This window comes from Temnothorax nylanderi, unplaced genomic scaffold (genome assembly GCF_030848795.1).
Source record: "Temnothorax nylanderi isolate EJ_2023f unplaced genomic scaffold, tnyl_v1.0 TNYL_tig0547_pilon, whole genome shotgun sequence".
NCBI lineage: Eukaryota > Metazoa > Arthropoda > Insecta > Hymenoptera > Formicidae > Temnothorax > Temnothorax nylanderi.
The window spans coordinates 52,418-68,507 of record NW_027249609.1 but is presented as its reverse complement, the minus strand read 5'-3'; the positions used below and the strand labels follow the sequence as shown (position 1 = coordinate 68,507).

At 42.4% G+C, this 16,090-nt stretch overlaps 1 protein-coding gene across 1 annotated transcript; it reads right to left on the bottom strand.

Moving 5' to 3' along the window:
- Positions 1-473: 473 nt before the first annotated feature.
- Positions 474-14,350, bottom strand: LOC139783830 (uncharacterized). The gene is made up of 4 exons (XM_071722982.1): positions 13,796-14,350; positions 9,023-13,411; positions 641-773; positions 474-556 (listed from the first exon to the last, which is right to left on the bottom strand). Exons 1-4 carry the CDS (start codon positions 14,348-14,350, stop codon positions 474-476), a joined length of 5,160 nt encoding a protein of 1,719 aa, XP_071579083.1.
- Positions 14,351-16,090: the final 1,740 nt, after the last annotated feature.

Genomic DNA, 16,090 nt, shown 5'->3' with positions numbered 1-16,090 from the left:
TGTAGTTGGTGAAAGTGTTGTATAAAATCTAAAATTTTGCATACAATTAGTTAATATTATTTAAAACAAGAAAAACATAGTCAGTCAGAATTTTTATGTAACAAACGCCGTCAGCAGCCAATAGAAGGGCGCGCCGCGCGCTTGATTTATATAGCGCGCTCGATGGCGCGGGCTGATTATATTTAATAATAAAATAAATGGTTTTAATACAAAATATTATCTATAATTTCTTTAACATGAAAAATATTGAAATAAATCAATGGGACGAAACGGGACGCGTCAGAAACGCGCTTAAGTCATAAAAAGTATGGTTTGTAAAAATGAAAATATAATAAAGCAAGTAGTTTATGGGATTGAAAATAAGAAAAAAACAATCGTCAATTTTTATTTAACAAACGCCGTAACCTTTTTAAAAAAATATTTTATTTCAATATCGTACTTAAATTAATATTACAAAAATTAAAATAATTTTTCTAATCAGAATCGCTGCTACAATCATATGCTTTATCAGACTCATCGTCATTTTCTTCGATATCAGTTACCTCGGACTCAGCATCTGCAAATTAGTAAACGTATAATACATTTGATTAGTTTATTAATGAAAAAAAGGCTGACAAATTTGCTTGCAATTATTTATTACCTGATTCATCATTTGGTTGAATTACAACGTATTTAACGAATGTAGGAATTTGTTGCCCTTCAAACCAGTCCAATTCGTATCGTCCTTCTGATTCCTGCCAACCATTTTCGACTGCTAACTTTGTGGTTGGTATCTTTTGGTGTGCGTGGGCCCAAATATCAGATATATATGCACTGCGATGGACTTTTTTGATGAGCTCAGCTCTGTATGGCGGAAGATTTGACGCATCGTAATTCTTCGCATTAATTTTAAAAGTGTCATCGTTATCTTTAAATGTGTGGCTTTTTGAAAATATTGCGAGACGAGCTTCATTTAAATTCTTAATTTTTTTGTGACCATACAATCGACAGACAAATTCCTCCATTTTTTCCATTACACCTGTACGATTATCGTCATTTAATGCGCTGCAATTCGCAAATGCTTTTTGAAAATCCTCTGACTGCACCAACAAATTATATGGACGCTTTTTTCCTTTTCGGAAAACGGCGGGGTTTTGGTCGCAGCCAGTGAAGGCATGTAGAGCCGGAAGAGCAGCGCAAATCGATTGTCCTAAGCGTTTATGTATCTCAGTGACGTTGACGTATCGTAGAGAGTTGCCAACGCCAACTTCCATCCAGATCTTCACATCGCTTTTTAAATTACTCATATTACCCAGCATAATATTTTGCTTAATATTTTAAATAAACTATTGAATTACAAATATTTCAGAATTACATAAAAGCATTTTGCGGTCGACCGCGCTATATAAATCAAGCGCGCGGCGTGCCCTTCTATTGGCTGCTGACGGCGTTTGTTACATACAAATTCTGACTGACTATGTTTTTCCTGTTTTAAATAATATTAACTAATTGTATGCAAAATTTTAGATTTTATACAACACTTTCACCAACTACAATTTTTTGATGACTTTAGCGCGCTGCTGACGCGTACCGTTGCAATATTTTGCTGACTGACCATACCCAAGTAGTTTGTTAGTTGACTTACTATCTACAAACTAATTTTCAGATTTTATAAAACAGTTGCGACATACACGTTTTTTTTTACAAGTTTGGAGCCGCCCCCGCGCCAGCTGTTAGGAAAACTGGCTGACTGACGGTAGGCTATTGATATACAACCGATACATGACCTAATGTTAAAATATCAGCCTTTCTAAAACTGTTGCATTTTTGGTCCCTCAGCTCTCGGACTAATACTCTTGGTAATAGCTGCTATGTGACGTATAGAAGCTATTCGTACGATCCTATCATATATACAGGTATTTTACGCACGAATTTACATTAGAAGTCACAATAACAGCAGTATTTTCAGCCTCTGTTTAATAATACAACATCTGTCAATGTATCGCTCGTTTTCTCACTGTAACGTACCATATCAAAATCATATAAATTCTCTTTTTGTTCATGAAACATCCCTCTTTTTATTAACCTATATTAACAAAAACATATATATCAGCATATATCTTACGTTTCTAGCAATAATAGATCTTAAGATAATTGACCAAGATTTACACCTGATTATCTAATATATATCTAATACTATCTAAACTGAAAAGACAGAGTCAATATAGTTTATCAATATGTCAAATATATGTGTGGCGAAAAATTCGATTTATTTGTACTTACAGTGTAAGACAAAAAAATCACACGATTTCAATATGGTTGCAATGAGCTAATAGAAGTCTTAAGCAGTCTTAAATTATTAATTTTATCAAATATCAGGAATGTATGATATAGTTTATAACATACATTTACTCTTAAATGTTGCGTTCCATTGTTAGCAAACAAAAATATATCTTCAAAGATCTATTTAAACCTAGAAATTCTAAAATATCATTATTATTAAACTTGCTACTGAAAATCATTCAACATTCCTGATAATAAAATTTAACATCCCTGCAGGCCATCGCAATATAGCTTTCTTAACATAATAATAATATTATGATTTTTAAATCGTTTTACATAATAATTTTAATCGTTGCATATTAATCAATCACAAAAAGAAAACGAAAGTACGTATGAGCAAGTTACGGATGGATAAATACTCGAAAAGAACAAAGTGGTAGTATTGTACCTCGAAATAGCTTTACACCCTGTACATACCATTTATAAAATGCATAATACTACAAAAAGGCGTGATATCCGTACAAAATTACCTTTCTTAAAAAAAAGGTAAAAAAGGCGCCAAGTACACATATAGTAGTGTATATTATGTTGTTACCTCGAAAAAAACAAAGTGGTAGTATTATACCTGGTCGAGAGCACGCGGTAGCGCGGTGTAGCGCGAGGTAACAAACGACCACAAAAAAACAGCAAGTACAGAAAATGCGATAAAATAAAAGTCTATTCAAAGTCTGAGTATTTACAATTATTTTCACAACACCTTCACGGAAAGTTTGACTTTCCATGCCTGTAGAGAGGGGCGAAAGCGGTCAATTTCACGCCAAGGCGGCAAAGCGGGCGGAAAGTAACCACTTTCCTCCCTAGGAAGCCCGGAGGGAGTGTTGCCTAACATTCAAGCGGTGCTGTTGCCGAAAAAGACGGAGAAGAAGGCGTAATCGTAAACCGATTGCGATCGAGACAACAACCTTTGGTTCGCAGCTACTGGAAATAACAAAGTTCCTCCTCCCTAGGGAGGAAAGTGGTTACTTTCCGCCCGCTATGCCGCCTTGGCGTGAAATTGACCACTCTCGCCTCTCTCTAGGCATGGAAGTCGAATTTTCCGTAAAGGTATTGTGAAAAATATCGTGTGCACCTCGGGGCAAAAGCTTTTTCAGACTCGTGTGATTTGCCGCCCTCGCCTTCGGCTCGGGCGGCAAACTTCACACTCGTCTGAAAAATGCTACTTTCGCCCCTTGGTGCACAATATACTATTACAGAGAGTCTTTGATGCCGTGAGCGCGCACAGATGTTAGCACAGCAAAAGCGGCGAGATCTAGCGAGTGCGAATTAATAAGCGAAAAGCGGTGTTAAGCGGTGTGCAAGCGGTCGTATAACGATACTAGGCGGGTGATCTGCGAGCGAGACTGTTCCGCGGCGCAGCGGCGGTCTTTTATCACCTCCTAGACGAGGCTCCCTCCAGGCCGATCACCAAATAATTTCGAGAGGGTGATTGGCCATTGGCGGCCTACGTCATCGTGCTTACGTCACGGTTTTCATTTGACGATTCGAAGTGATCGTTACTTGTTTTCGATCGCTATGTTTACAGCATGGATCTTTCCTTTGTGTAAGAGCGGTTACTTGACTTTGTTGTTGCCGAGCGAAAGTCAGTGAACTTTCCGGAAGGCGAATGATAGAAAGACCCATGCTATACTGAATATTAACACGACTAATTTAATGCGATATCTTTGATTTTTGCTGAAGGCGTGCGAGCACAGGCATGCAACCAAACGCGATTTTCGGCATGATTATCGCAATCTCAAACAATACCTAAAAAAAATCTAAGTAACAAGTGGTAGACGTAATATCTTTGTACCTCGCAAAAAAACCTAAGTAAGAAGTAGTACGTAATCAAGTAATTTATTATTACAAAAAAAATGATATCTCTTTCTTTAAATTACAGCGCCAATTACAAAGAGAGAACATATATATTGCCTAAAAAAATAATTGTTGTACTACTTTGAAAAATCTTTACATTGTGTCAATTAGAAAAAGAATGTATGATAACAATTTTATAAGATTAAAAATTTTTATTTAAATTTAACAAGGGAATACAAGATATTTAAATGTAAATGCAAAAATCTTAAATGGTAGTAGCTTTATTTCTCCCTAACAAAATAATTCACAAAATTGCGTTACCTAACTCAACCCAAGTGATATGTATAGTAGCTTTATTTCTCCCTAACAAAATAATTCACAAAATTGCGTTACCTAACTCAACCCAAGTGATATGTACTAGGTGCGCAACTAAGTTTCCGGGTTTTTTTTATCAATAAAAAATGGAAAATTTCAAGAAAAATACAAAAAATGGTTTATTCAAAGTATCGTCCCTCGCTAGCTATACATTTTCGCCATCTCTCTGGCAATACATGAATACCGCGACAATAAAACGACGCGTCTTTGGACCGAAACCATTCATCCAACCAATTTTGCACTTCTTCGAAATTGGTCAAGTGTAGCCCAGCCAAGCCATGCGCCATCGACCGGAACAAGTGATAATCGGAAGGCGCCAGGTCTGGCGAATACGGCGGGTGCGGTAGCAGATCCCATTTCAGCGTTTTGATGGTGTCCTGGACGATGGAACTGCGATGGCACGGAGCGTTGTCGTGCTGCAATATCACTCGTTCGTGTCTCGTGTCCCATTCTGGCCGTTTTTCGAGCAATGTATGGTTTAAATTGATCAGTTGTTGTCGGTAGCGATGCCCATTGACAGTTTCGCCCGGTTTCAGCAGCTCATAGTACACAATTCCTTTCTGGTCCCACCAAACGCAGAGCATTGTCTTCTTTCCAAAACGATTTGGCCGTGCCGTCGATGTTGATTCTTCACCAGGTGAAAGCCACGATTTTTTGCGTTTGGGATTCTCTAAATATATCCACTTCTCATCGCCAGTAACAATTCGATGAAGAAAACTCTTTCTTTCATGCCGCAAAAGCAAAATTTCGGAAGTGGCTCTTCGATTTTCCATCTGTCTCTCAGTCAACTTATGCGGCACCCATTTTCCTTCCTTTTGAATTTTTCCCATGGCATGTAAACGTTTGGAAATACCTTGGTGAGTCATGTTTAATGCCTCCGCAAGTTGATCTTGTGTTTGCGTATCATCTTCATCCAATAACGCTTGCAGATCGGCGTCCTCAATTGTTTTTGGTCTTCCGGAGCGCTCCTTGTCCTCAGTGTCGAAATCGCCACTTCTGAAGCGTTTAAACCAATCTTCACAGGTAGTTTTCGATGGTGCATGTTCGCCGTAGGCCTCCTCAAGCAAACGACGTGCTTCAGCTGCATTTTTTTTCAAGTTAAAGCAGAAAAGCAAAGCTTCCCGCAAATGCTCTTTATTTGGCACAAAACTCGACATCTCCGTTGTTAGAAAAAATATTTTTGCGTTGCGATATGTGTTTATATAACGACTGGTTATTGTTAACAGATGTCCAAGCTATAACTTCAGACAACTTCAGACATGTAAGTCGAGTACATGTGTTATTGGTGCCATCTATGTGTGAAACCCGGAAACTTAGTTGCGCACCTAGTATTTCAAAAAAAGGTGTGAAATCTCTAAATTCCGCCAATTGCAAAGAGAATATATATACTTTGAAAAATAATTGTTGTGCAATTACTTTTAAAAAATAAAACTCAAGTGGTACGTATCTTTGTATTCCCATTCAAGGGTCTTTTCATTCCAACCCAAGCTTTAATTCTTTTTAACAAAATTATAATATTACAAAGAATCATTTTAATCACAAAGAATTAAAGAGATAACAGTAAAAAATAAAAATATTTAATTAAAATAAAATAAAGAAATTTTTTTGTAAAAAAAACTTGGCGCTGCTTTTTGACTCCCGCTGCATACTTCCCTAAATTGCTTTTTTATTTAATCAAAAATTTTGTGCTTTATTAAATTCAATCAAAATTTTAGTACTTTATTAAATTTCAAGGTCTAACAGCGCCAAGTTTTTTTATTGTACAAGAAAAATTTTTTTATTTTATTTTAATTAAATATTTTTATTTTTTACTGTTATCTCTTTAATTCTTTGTGATTAAAATGATTCTTTGTAATATTATAATTTTGTTAAAAAGAATTAAAGCTTGGGTTGGAACGAGAAGACCCTTGAATGGGAATACAAAGCTACGTACCACTTGAGTTTTATTTTTTAAAAGTAGTTGCACAACAATTATTTTTCAAAGTATATATATTCTCTTTGCAATTGGCGCAATTTAAAGATTTCACACCTTTTTTTGAAATACATATCACTTGGGTAGAGTTAGGTAACGCAATTTTGTAAATTATTTTGTTAGGGAGAAATAAAGCTACTATACATATCACTTGGGTTGAGTTAGGTAACGCAATTTTGTGAATTATTTTGTTAGGGAGAAATAAAGCTACTACCATTTAAGATTTTTGCATTTACATTTAAATATCTTGTATTCCCTTGTTAAATCTAAATAAAAATTTTTAATCTTATAAAATTGTTATCATACATTCTTTTTCTAATTGACACAATGTAAAGATTTTTCAAAGTAGTACAACAATTATTTTTTTAGGCAATATATATGTTCTCTCTTTGTAATTGGCGCTGTAATTTAAAGAAAGAGATATCATTTCTTTTTTGTAATAATAAATTACTTGATTACGTACTACTTCTTACTTAGGTTTTTTTGCGAGGTACAAAGATATTACGTCTACCACTTGTTACTTAGATTTTTTTTAGGTATAATACTACCACTTTGTTTTTTTCGAGGTAACAACATAATATACACTACTATACGTGTACTTGGCGCCTTTTTTTACCTTTTTTTTAAGAAAGGTAATTTTGTTAAATCAATTACTGTAAAAGGAGCATCGAGCCGTAACAAGGTGTTAATGTTCACGAATTCTATATTAATTTAAATTTACAGACGATTCTCGTTTCCGGGCGTAACTCCGGTTCGCCAATTAGCGTAAGACGCCGGGTTCGACCCCGACAGGGATCAGGAGTGCGGTGAAGAGAAAGACACTTGTGTTCGTGGAGGAAAGCACAAAATATATTTTAACGTCGGTTCGTACAAAGTTCTGGTGAACGCACTCGTGATGTGAGCGCGACACTATGCGCGCACGTGACTCGGTAGCGCTGAGTACGTGACGCGGGTATGGTCAACGGTCGCTGTGGCGAGCGCAATTGGAAGCGCTCTTTGCAGCTATCACTTAATGCACGCACTTGGAGCGTTTTACAGTTGTTGCGCTCGTGTTCGAAGCGCACAAGACGCGAGATAGTCTATCGAGCGCGGCAGCGATACAGATGATCGAGCGCACACGCGTAGGTTCACCGCTCACGGTGGCGAGAGTGAATTGCACTGACGGCGCGATAGAATGGGGCTCTGAACAAGCAGCAGGACCCGTGTGCACGACGGCAATTGTGTAACCGCGTGAAATGGGGAAACTGTTAACGGATGCACGGCGGTATGCGACCTTGTGAACCGGAGTATGAATTTCTACTGACTTAGACCGGAGCTCTCGCGGTCCCGTTTCGGGAGCTTTCGGGCGCACGACGCGTATCGACCAATCACTTGCGTTTTGGATCATGCGATCACGGCATGACAGGATCGATACGCGTCGGGAGAAACTTCGCGGTCAGACTTGACGGGGGGAGCGGCGCGAAATCCCTTCGTTCGGAGGGCGACAGAGGGATGGCGTTACCGGTACGGCATTGATCCGCGATCGCGACGGAAAGAAATTATGGAACATAACCGCCCGCCGCGAATAACAATTCGCAACAAATCAAGAGCCGCCCGCCGTGACAAATTGTTGAGCTCGAGCCGCCTGCCATGCGGAGCACTGCGAGTGCTGAAACAACTTAAACTACATATGAACTATTTTACATAAGATATGATACATAAGAATATTTACAGATATTTACAAAGTTTCACCGATTTTCGTACAACATTTCGCCTTATAGGCGTCGCGGAATGTCACTCCGGAGTATTCAGATCGACCGGCAAGAATGATAGCTTGACCACGGCTCGTTTGTACGTGGATCGAGCCGTTTTGACTGAGACGACTCGAGTGAGTCCGTCGTCGCCGGAGTGACACTCTACGATCCGTCCTAATTCCCATCTGCTTGGAGGAGCGAGAGGGTTTCGCAATAGTACTAAGCGTCCGACTCGAGCGAGATTCTGAATTTGACGCCACTTGGGGCGTTGCTGCAATGTATGCAGATAGTCGTTCGACCACAGTTTCCAGAAGCTATCGCGCATCAGTTGAATCAATTGCCATCGAATGAGACACGTTTCCTTTTCATCGAGTAAGGAAGGTGTGGGTGCGCTTGTTAGCGCTGAGCCGATTAGAAAATGGCTCGGTGTCATTGCACAATAATCCTCGTAATTGTCTGAAACCGGAGCGATCGGTCGCGAGTTCAAACACGCTTCGATTTTACATAGGAGCGTGCTTAGCTCCTCGAATGTTAGCGTGTGCGCCCCGATGACGCGTTTCATATGAAACTTGACGCTGCGGACGCACGCTTCCCAAAGACCGCCAAAATGCGGCGCGGACGGAGAAATGAAGTTCCACCGAACGCCTTGAGTTGCGATTTGACTTTGAAAATTCGGATCGCGAGTGGCCTCACTCCATGCGACGGAGATTTCGCGCTGAGCGCTGTGGAATGTTGTAGCGTTGTCCGAGTACATATCACTGGGAACGCCGCGTCGAGCACAAAAACGATCGAATGCAGCGATAAACGCGGGAGTCGTACAATCGCTAACCAACTCTAGATGAGTCGCCTTGACCGTCATGCAGACGAACACCGCGATGTATGCCTTTCGTGATTTATGTCCCCGACCGGGAGTAGTTCTGACTTGAATTGGTCCGGCATAATCAATCCCGCAATGCAGGAATGCGCGAGCCGTCGACGTGCCGCGACACGAGGGCAAGTCGCCCATTAACTCGTGCGCGGATTTGGCGCTTTCCCGAGCGCATCTGACACATTTGTGAAGGATCGTGCGGATCGTTTGACGCGCGCGCAAGATCCAGTAGTTTTCGCGTAGCAGGTGCAGCGTGAATTGCGGCCCAGCGTGGAGGGCGCTAATATGAGTATCGCGTATTAACACGGCAACTAGCGGATGTGCTGCGAGCACGACCGGGTGCTTTTTGTCGTCCGGAAACGCAGAATGCCAGAGTCGACCACCGACACGAATGAGCCCGGTTTTATCAATGAACGGGTTTAACGGCAGCAGTTTACAGCCTTTCGAGATTTGTTGTGATGAGTTTAATTGAGCGTATTCCACGGGGAATAACTGCTGTTGCACACTTTTAAGCCAGAATTCGCGCGCGAGATTAATTTCTTCCGGAAGAAGCAATATCGACGCGGGTTTTGAGTTCGCTTTGACGAATTTTGAGCGACCCGTGTCGCGAGCGCGAGTAGCGAATCGCATTATATAGGCGGTGACGCGCACAAGCTTGCGCCACGATGAGAATTGTTTATCGAGATCCCATTGCTCGCAAGGTTGCAAAACGTGCACCGACACGTGAGCTCGCTCTTCCGGCAGCGAGTCTGACGAAGTTGATTGAGGCTCAGAGGGCCATTGATCGGAGGATAGTTTGAGCCAGTTTGGCCCCGTCCACCATAGAGATTGCTGAATCAGATTCTCGGGTGTGACTCCTCGCGAAACGAGATCGGCTGGGTTTTGTTGCGAGGGCACGTGATGCCACTCGACGTTTGGCAAGAGGGTTTGAACCTCATGCACCCTATTGGCGACAAACATTTTCCATCGGGAAGGTGGCTGCGAAAGCCAGGCTTTAGCGACTTTAGAATCGGTCCAACAATGGTAAATCTTAATTGCAATCGTGAGCGCGAGTCGCGCGGCGGCGATGGCACGCGCGAGCAGGACCGCGGCGCATAGCTCTAAGCGCGGAATACTCATGGGCTTGAGCGGAGCGACTTTTGATTTCGACAGAAGTATTGTAATCTCGACGGTTCCGTCAAGATGCGTAACCTTTAAATAAACAACCGCTCCGTATGCGGAGGCGGAGGCATCGGCAAACCCATGGATTTCCGCGGTTAGCGTATCGGAACCGTACCCGGTCCAACGCGGAATGGTGATTTGTCGCAGTAGCGGTAGTTGAGAATAGTAATCTCTCCATTTACGGAGAAGATCGTTAGGGATCACTTTGTCCCAATCGCAGCTAAGCAGCCAGAGCTGCTGCATCAGTATTTTTGCGGTGATGACCACGGGAGCCATCCTGTCGAGAGGATCGAAAATGCGAGCAATTGTCGAGAGAATTGAGCGCTTCGTGTCGAGAACCGACTCTGCAAGCGTGACGTCGAATTGAAAGACGTCCGTATGAGGATGCCACTTAATACCCAGTACCTTGAGGCGCTCGTCGGATTCGAGCGTTTTTGCAGAAGCAAGACCATGATCCTGCGGATCGATGCCTTCGAGTAATAAGGGATTGTTACTCGCCCATTTTCGGAGGTGAAATCCTGCTCGTTTCAAGAGAGAAATTAATTGATCTCGCGTTTGAATTGCGAGCGGTATGTCATCGGCGCCGAACACAGCGTCATCGACGTAAAAGTGAAAATGTAACACTGGAACTGCTAACGGAAAATCAGCGCCTTCGTCTTCGGCGACTTGCTCCATAACTCGAAGAGCTACGTTCGGCGCGTTTGCGTTACCGTATGTTACAGTGAGCATGCGATATGCTGTCAAAGGATAGTGCGGCGCGGGTCGCCATAAGATTCTCTGATAATCCACGTCGCTTGTGTGGACGAGAATCTGGCGATACATCTTCGCGATGTCGGCGGTGAAGACAAACCAAAACTGACGCCATCGCAAGATGATAAATGACAACTCAGATTGCAGTTTGCGGCCGATCATTAGATGATCGTTCAAAGAGCGACCATTGAAGGTCGGTTGAGAGGCGTTGAAGACAACGCGTAAAAGAGTTGTCGCGCTATGCTCGCGGACAACTGCATGATGCGGTATATACACCACTTGACCATCAGGGGGGTCTTCGAGGGGTGCCTTGGTCATGTGACCCAGACGTTCATATTCCGCCAAGAAGTCGTGGTATTCCTTTGCAAGAGCGGGATTCGACTTTAACCGTGACTCGAGACGCGAATACAACGCGATTGCAAACTGCTTAGAGTCGCCAATGTCGATGGGGGGCCCCGATTTGAACGGCAGCCGCACTATATACTGCCCGTTGGGGGCACGAGAATGCGTCGACACGAAGTGTTCTTCGCATCGAATCTCTTCCGGTGAGAGATGAGTCTGCTGAGGAAGTTCTTCAACCTCCCAGAAACGCTTTAACTGGTCGGAGATTTCCGACAGCACCGTGCAGTGGTGCGTTTGAATGCGAGCCGTCCGTGACTGCGACGGCATGGGCATCGGTCCGGACAGGAACCATCCGAATTTGGAATTTTGAGCGACGGGCTCATGAGGAGCGCGATTACGGACCTCCGGCAGTAAGATCGCGCCATACAAATCAGCACCGATAATTACGTCAATCGGCGCCGCGCTAGTCGGATCGCTATCAGCTAGCGTAAGTTCGCGAATGTACGACAGTTTCGTTATATCCGGAACGCGTTGCGGAATGTAAGTCGTGAGCGACTTGAGAACAAGAGCGGAGACAAAGGGCGTCGGGCCCGTGCAGTCACGCGCTGACACGTGAACCTTAGCTGCGCTGCGTGCTGTGGCAGCTGTCTCGCCGATCCCAATGATAGAGACGGAGACGCGCGTACGCGGTAAACGCAATCGCTGAGCTAAACGTTCGGTGATCAGAGTAGTAACCGAACCCTGATCCAACAACGCGCGGACTATGCTATGTCGACCGTTGAGCCCGCTCACCTTAATCCAGGCGGTGGCTAACAGAATATTTGATTTCGAAAAGCTTGTGTGAGAAAGTAAATGCGAAGTGATCTCGGCATTTGTTTCCGTTTTTGAGTCCGTGGATGAAGGTGAGCTTTCACTCGTCGAGCTATTATTATTTACATCGGTCGTATGAAGAAGCGTATGGTGCTTCTGCTGACATTGACGGCACGTGTTCTTGCTCGAACACGCATCGCGAGTGTGCCGTGTACTCAAACAATTATAGCAACAGTGAAATTTCTTCGCGAGATCACGCCGCTGAGCAATGCTCTTATTTTGAAAGTCCGGACACGCGGACAAGAAGTGTGTCTTTTGACACATGGGACATTTGATAGAACTTGCGTTCGCTGCGTGACTTTGAACCGAATTTGGTTTATTGCCCTTGACTTGAGGTGAAGCCGGGAGAATATTCTCGAGCGCGCGTATGCGAGAAATTAGAAATTTATCCAACTGGTCGTATGTTGGATATTCCTGCGCATTGCCAAGTTGCAATTCCCAGTCCTTACGTGTGCCTTTGTCAAGTTTTTGTACGAGCAAGTAAACTAAAATGTCGTCCCATGTATCAACAGACCGACCGAGGTTTTTTAACGACTGTATCGATATGTTCGCTTTATCGTGTAACGCGGTGAGAGCCACTGCGAAATCAGAAGTCGCTTGGGGAAGCGTATGAAGCGCATGCACATGGTCGTGCACCAAACGACGGCGATTATCATATCGCGATAACAACAATTTCCAAGCTATTTTGAAATTCGCGTCAGTTAATGCCAGATTGCGTATGGCATCGCTGGCCTCACCTTTAACACACGAATGCAAATATTGCAGACTATTTACGTCTAACAAGTCGCGATTGTCAACAATTAACGCCTTAAATTGATCGCGGAACGCTTCCCACTCGCGTAACTCCCCCGAGAATTTGGGAAGATTTATACGCGGAAGATGAAACGCGGAACGCGGTGATGCGTTGAGATAAGACGGGCTTACGGGTGATGAATCCTGGGACGGCGGTGGCGCCTCCAGCCTGCTCATCCACTCGGCCATGTAGTCAGATGCTGTCAGGAAAGTCGTCTCGCACTTGTCGAATCGATCCTCCGTGAAGTACCGATCCGTCATAATGAATTTGTTGGAAGCGGCGGCCATGATCTGACCGTGAAGTCGTTCAAAGCGAGTGAAGTGATCCTTCAGCTGCTGCAATCGGTGGCGGACAACTCCCCATGTGAGATTCGCCTTGCCGATCTTCTTAAAATTGTCCAGCGCTCGTTCGATCGCGTGGATCGTCACCTTCTGCTGCGCAATGAGATCCTCCATTATTCAACTCCTTGACGTCTGCGAATGGCACAGTTGCACGCCGATCCGGCTCGAAGGACCAGAATTTATGTTGGCGAATTTCGTTTCCGGGCGTAACTCCGGTTCGCCAATTAGCGTAAGACGCCGGGTTCGACCCCGACAGGGATCAGGAGTGCGGTTAAGAGAAGGACACTTGTGTTCGTGGAGGAAAGCACAAAATATATTTAAAAGTCGGTTTGTACAAAGTTCTGGTGAACGCACTCGTGATGTGAGCGCGACACTACGCGCGCACGTGACTCGGTAGCGCTGCTTACGTGACGCGGGTATGGTAAACGGTCGCTGTGGCGAGCGCAATTGGAAGCGCTCTTTACAGCTAACTTTTACCGTCTCGACAACCTCAGCTCCCTTGCCCATGCGGCTGAGAACCTCTTCGTTTGTAATTCTTTGTGTCCAGCTAATCCGCAGCATGCGCCTATATAGCCAGAGCTCAAAGGCCTGCAGTCTTGACAGAGCCTCGGCCGTGAGCGTCCATGCCTCCATACCATACGGAAGCACAGAACACACATAGCACCGCAGCATTCTGATCCTGAGTTCAAGGCTGAGGTCACGGTTCCTCAACACTCGCTCCATCCTGGTGTATGTCGCCCTCGCTCTCTCAATTTGCACCCTGATCTCCCTAGTATGGTCCCAGTCCTCGTTCACCAGTGTTCCGAGGTAGATGATCTGATTGACTCGCTGGAGAGGGCGGCCGCAGGCGGTAACCCCGATGTCCCGTACTCGATCCGGGTATCTCGTCACTACCATGTACTTGGTCTTGTTCACGTTCAGTCGCAGTCCATATCCCTCACAAGCGGTCGTCACACGGTCCATGAGGCGCTGCAATCCCTCGATACTGTCGGCTAGAATAACCGTACCGTCAGCGTAAAGGTGCAATTTCATGGACGCTAGAAACCAGCGGCAGCGTCAAGAAAATGTAGTGGGGGAAAAAGTTCAGACCGTCTCAGCTTTTTCAACGTGCCGCAAAATTCAAAGGTGTTTAAAGTTATACAATGAATGACAACGAGAATGAAGTAAGTAATATATTAATATTATATGGTAGATATGGAATATTTTGATCATTTTTGTGCATAAATATGCTGCTTTTTAGGGTATTAATAAGTTATGATAACTCTACATTTTAGGTTAGTTGGATATATCTGCAAATATATGAGTGATTAAAATAACTTTTGTAGAGGGATAAAGCTATGTTTGGATTAGTTGGATATGTTAAATAATTAATAATAAACAATTAGTTAGTCATGTTCGCATATATAAACAATTTCAATGGAATGGGCTAGCAAACAAAGCTCGATCTTAGTGCTTAAAATCTTATATTACAAATTCAAAACATTCAAACGTTTTGGCTCTAAATGTGGCCTTCATCAGTAATAAACAATTATAATTTTGGTCGTTTTAGTTTTTGTTAAACGACCAAGGTTATAATTGTTTATCACTGATGAAGGCCACATTTAAGGCCGAAACGTTTGAATGTTTTGAATTTGTAATATAAGATTTTAAGCACTACCCGATAAAAACAGTCACGTCACATCCACGTCGAATCCACGTAATTTACGTGGACTACGTGGATGCAGATTTATCCACAAACTATCCACATGGATGCAACGTTCTTTTCTCATCACTACATCGAAGTCTATTATCTCCGAAATATCAATGTAGATTCTCTGTAGATATATCTATTAAGAAATATGTACAGGGAATTTTTATTGACATTTCGAGGATAAAAGACTTCGATGTAGTGATGAAAAAAAAACGTTGCATCCATGTGGATAATTTGTGGCTAAATCTGCATCCACGAAATTTCTATTAAATATTATAATTAATCAAAGTGATATAAAGATTATAATTAATGAAAGTATTATTATACTGCGTTTATGCGCTAACCGGATGAGGTCCCGATCATTATTTATTAGGGATGCCATAAGAAAGGTTTCCTTATTTTTGTCTAGTGAGGCCCTTGTAAGGATTTGATAAGAATGTTTTAACTTTATAAATATACTTTTTTCATAAATATATTTACGAACACCAAATTTCATAATGAGCCGGCACTGGTTTCTGACATTCACCCGACATTAAGAAATATTATATCATATATCCAATTCAAAATTTTATTACTTTTTTTAAACAGAATTTGTTTCTTAAGATGATTTTTGAAAAATTATATATTTGCGCTGGTTATGACATATGTAGACTATATATAACGCTTACATCAAATTAAGAAGTAGTCTACCACGTAAGGCAGCTGGCTCACGATGCAGAGGTTCCGAGGTCCCGAGTTCGAATCCCACTAAGGTAAGTGTGTTTTTCAAATACGAGAAAATATTTATAATCATAGACTGCATCTTAAGAAACAAATTTAGTTAAAAAATAGTAATAAAATTTCGAAATAAATAATTTTTTTTATGTCGGGTGAATAATTATTCAGTGAAACATGTCACTCTTTTCAGAGTTGAAGAATCACTCCAAGTAAAGAATGAACAACTCATTTTTTTGAAAAGTGAAATTTCACTCTAATTAGACTGGCAGTATTTTCATTATTCCTAGGAGTGAAATCTCACTCTTTTGGAGTGAGATTCCACTCCAAAAAATTTAGAGAGAAAGCTCGTGGATTTCACGTCAAAT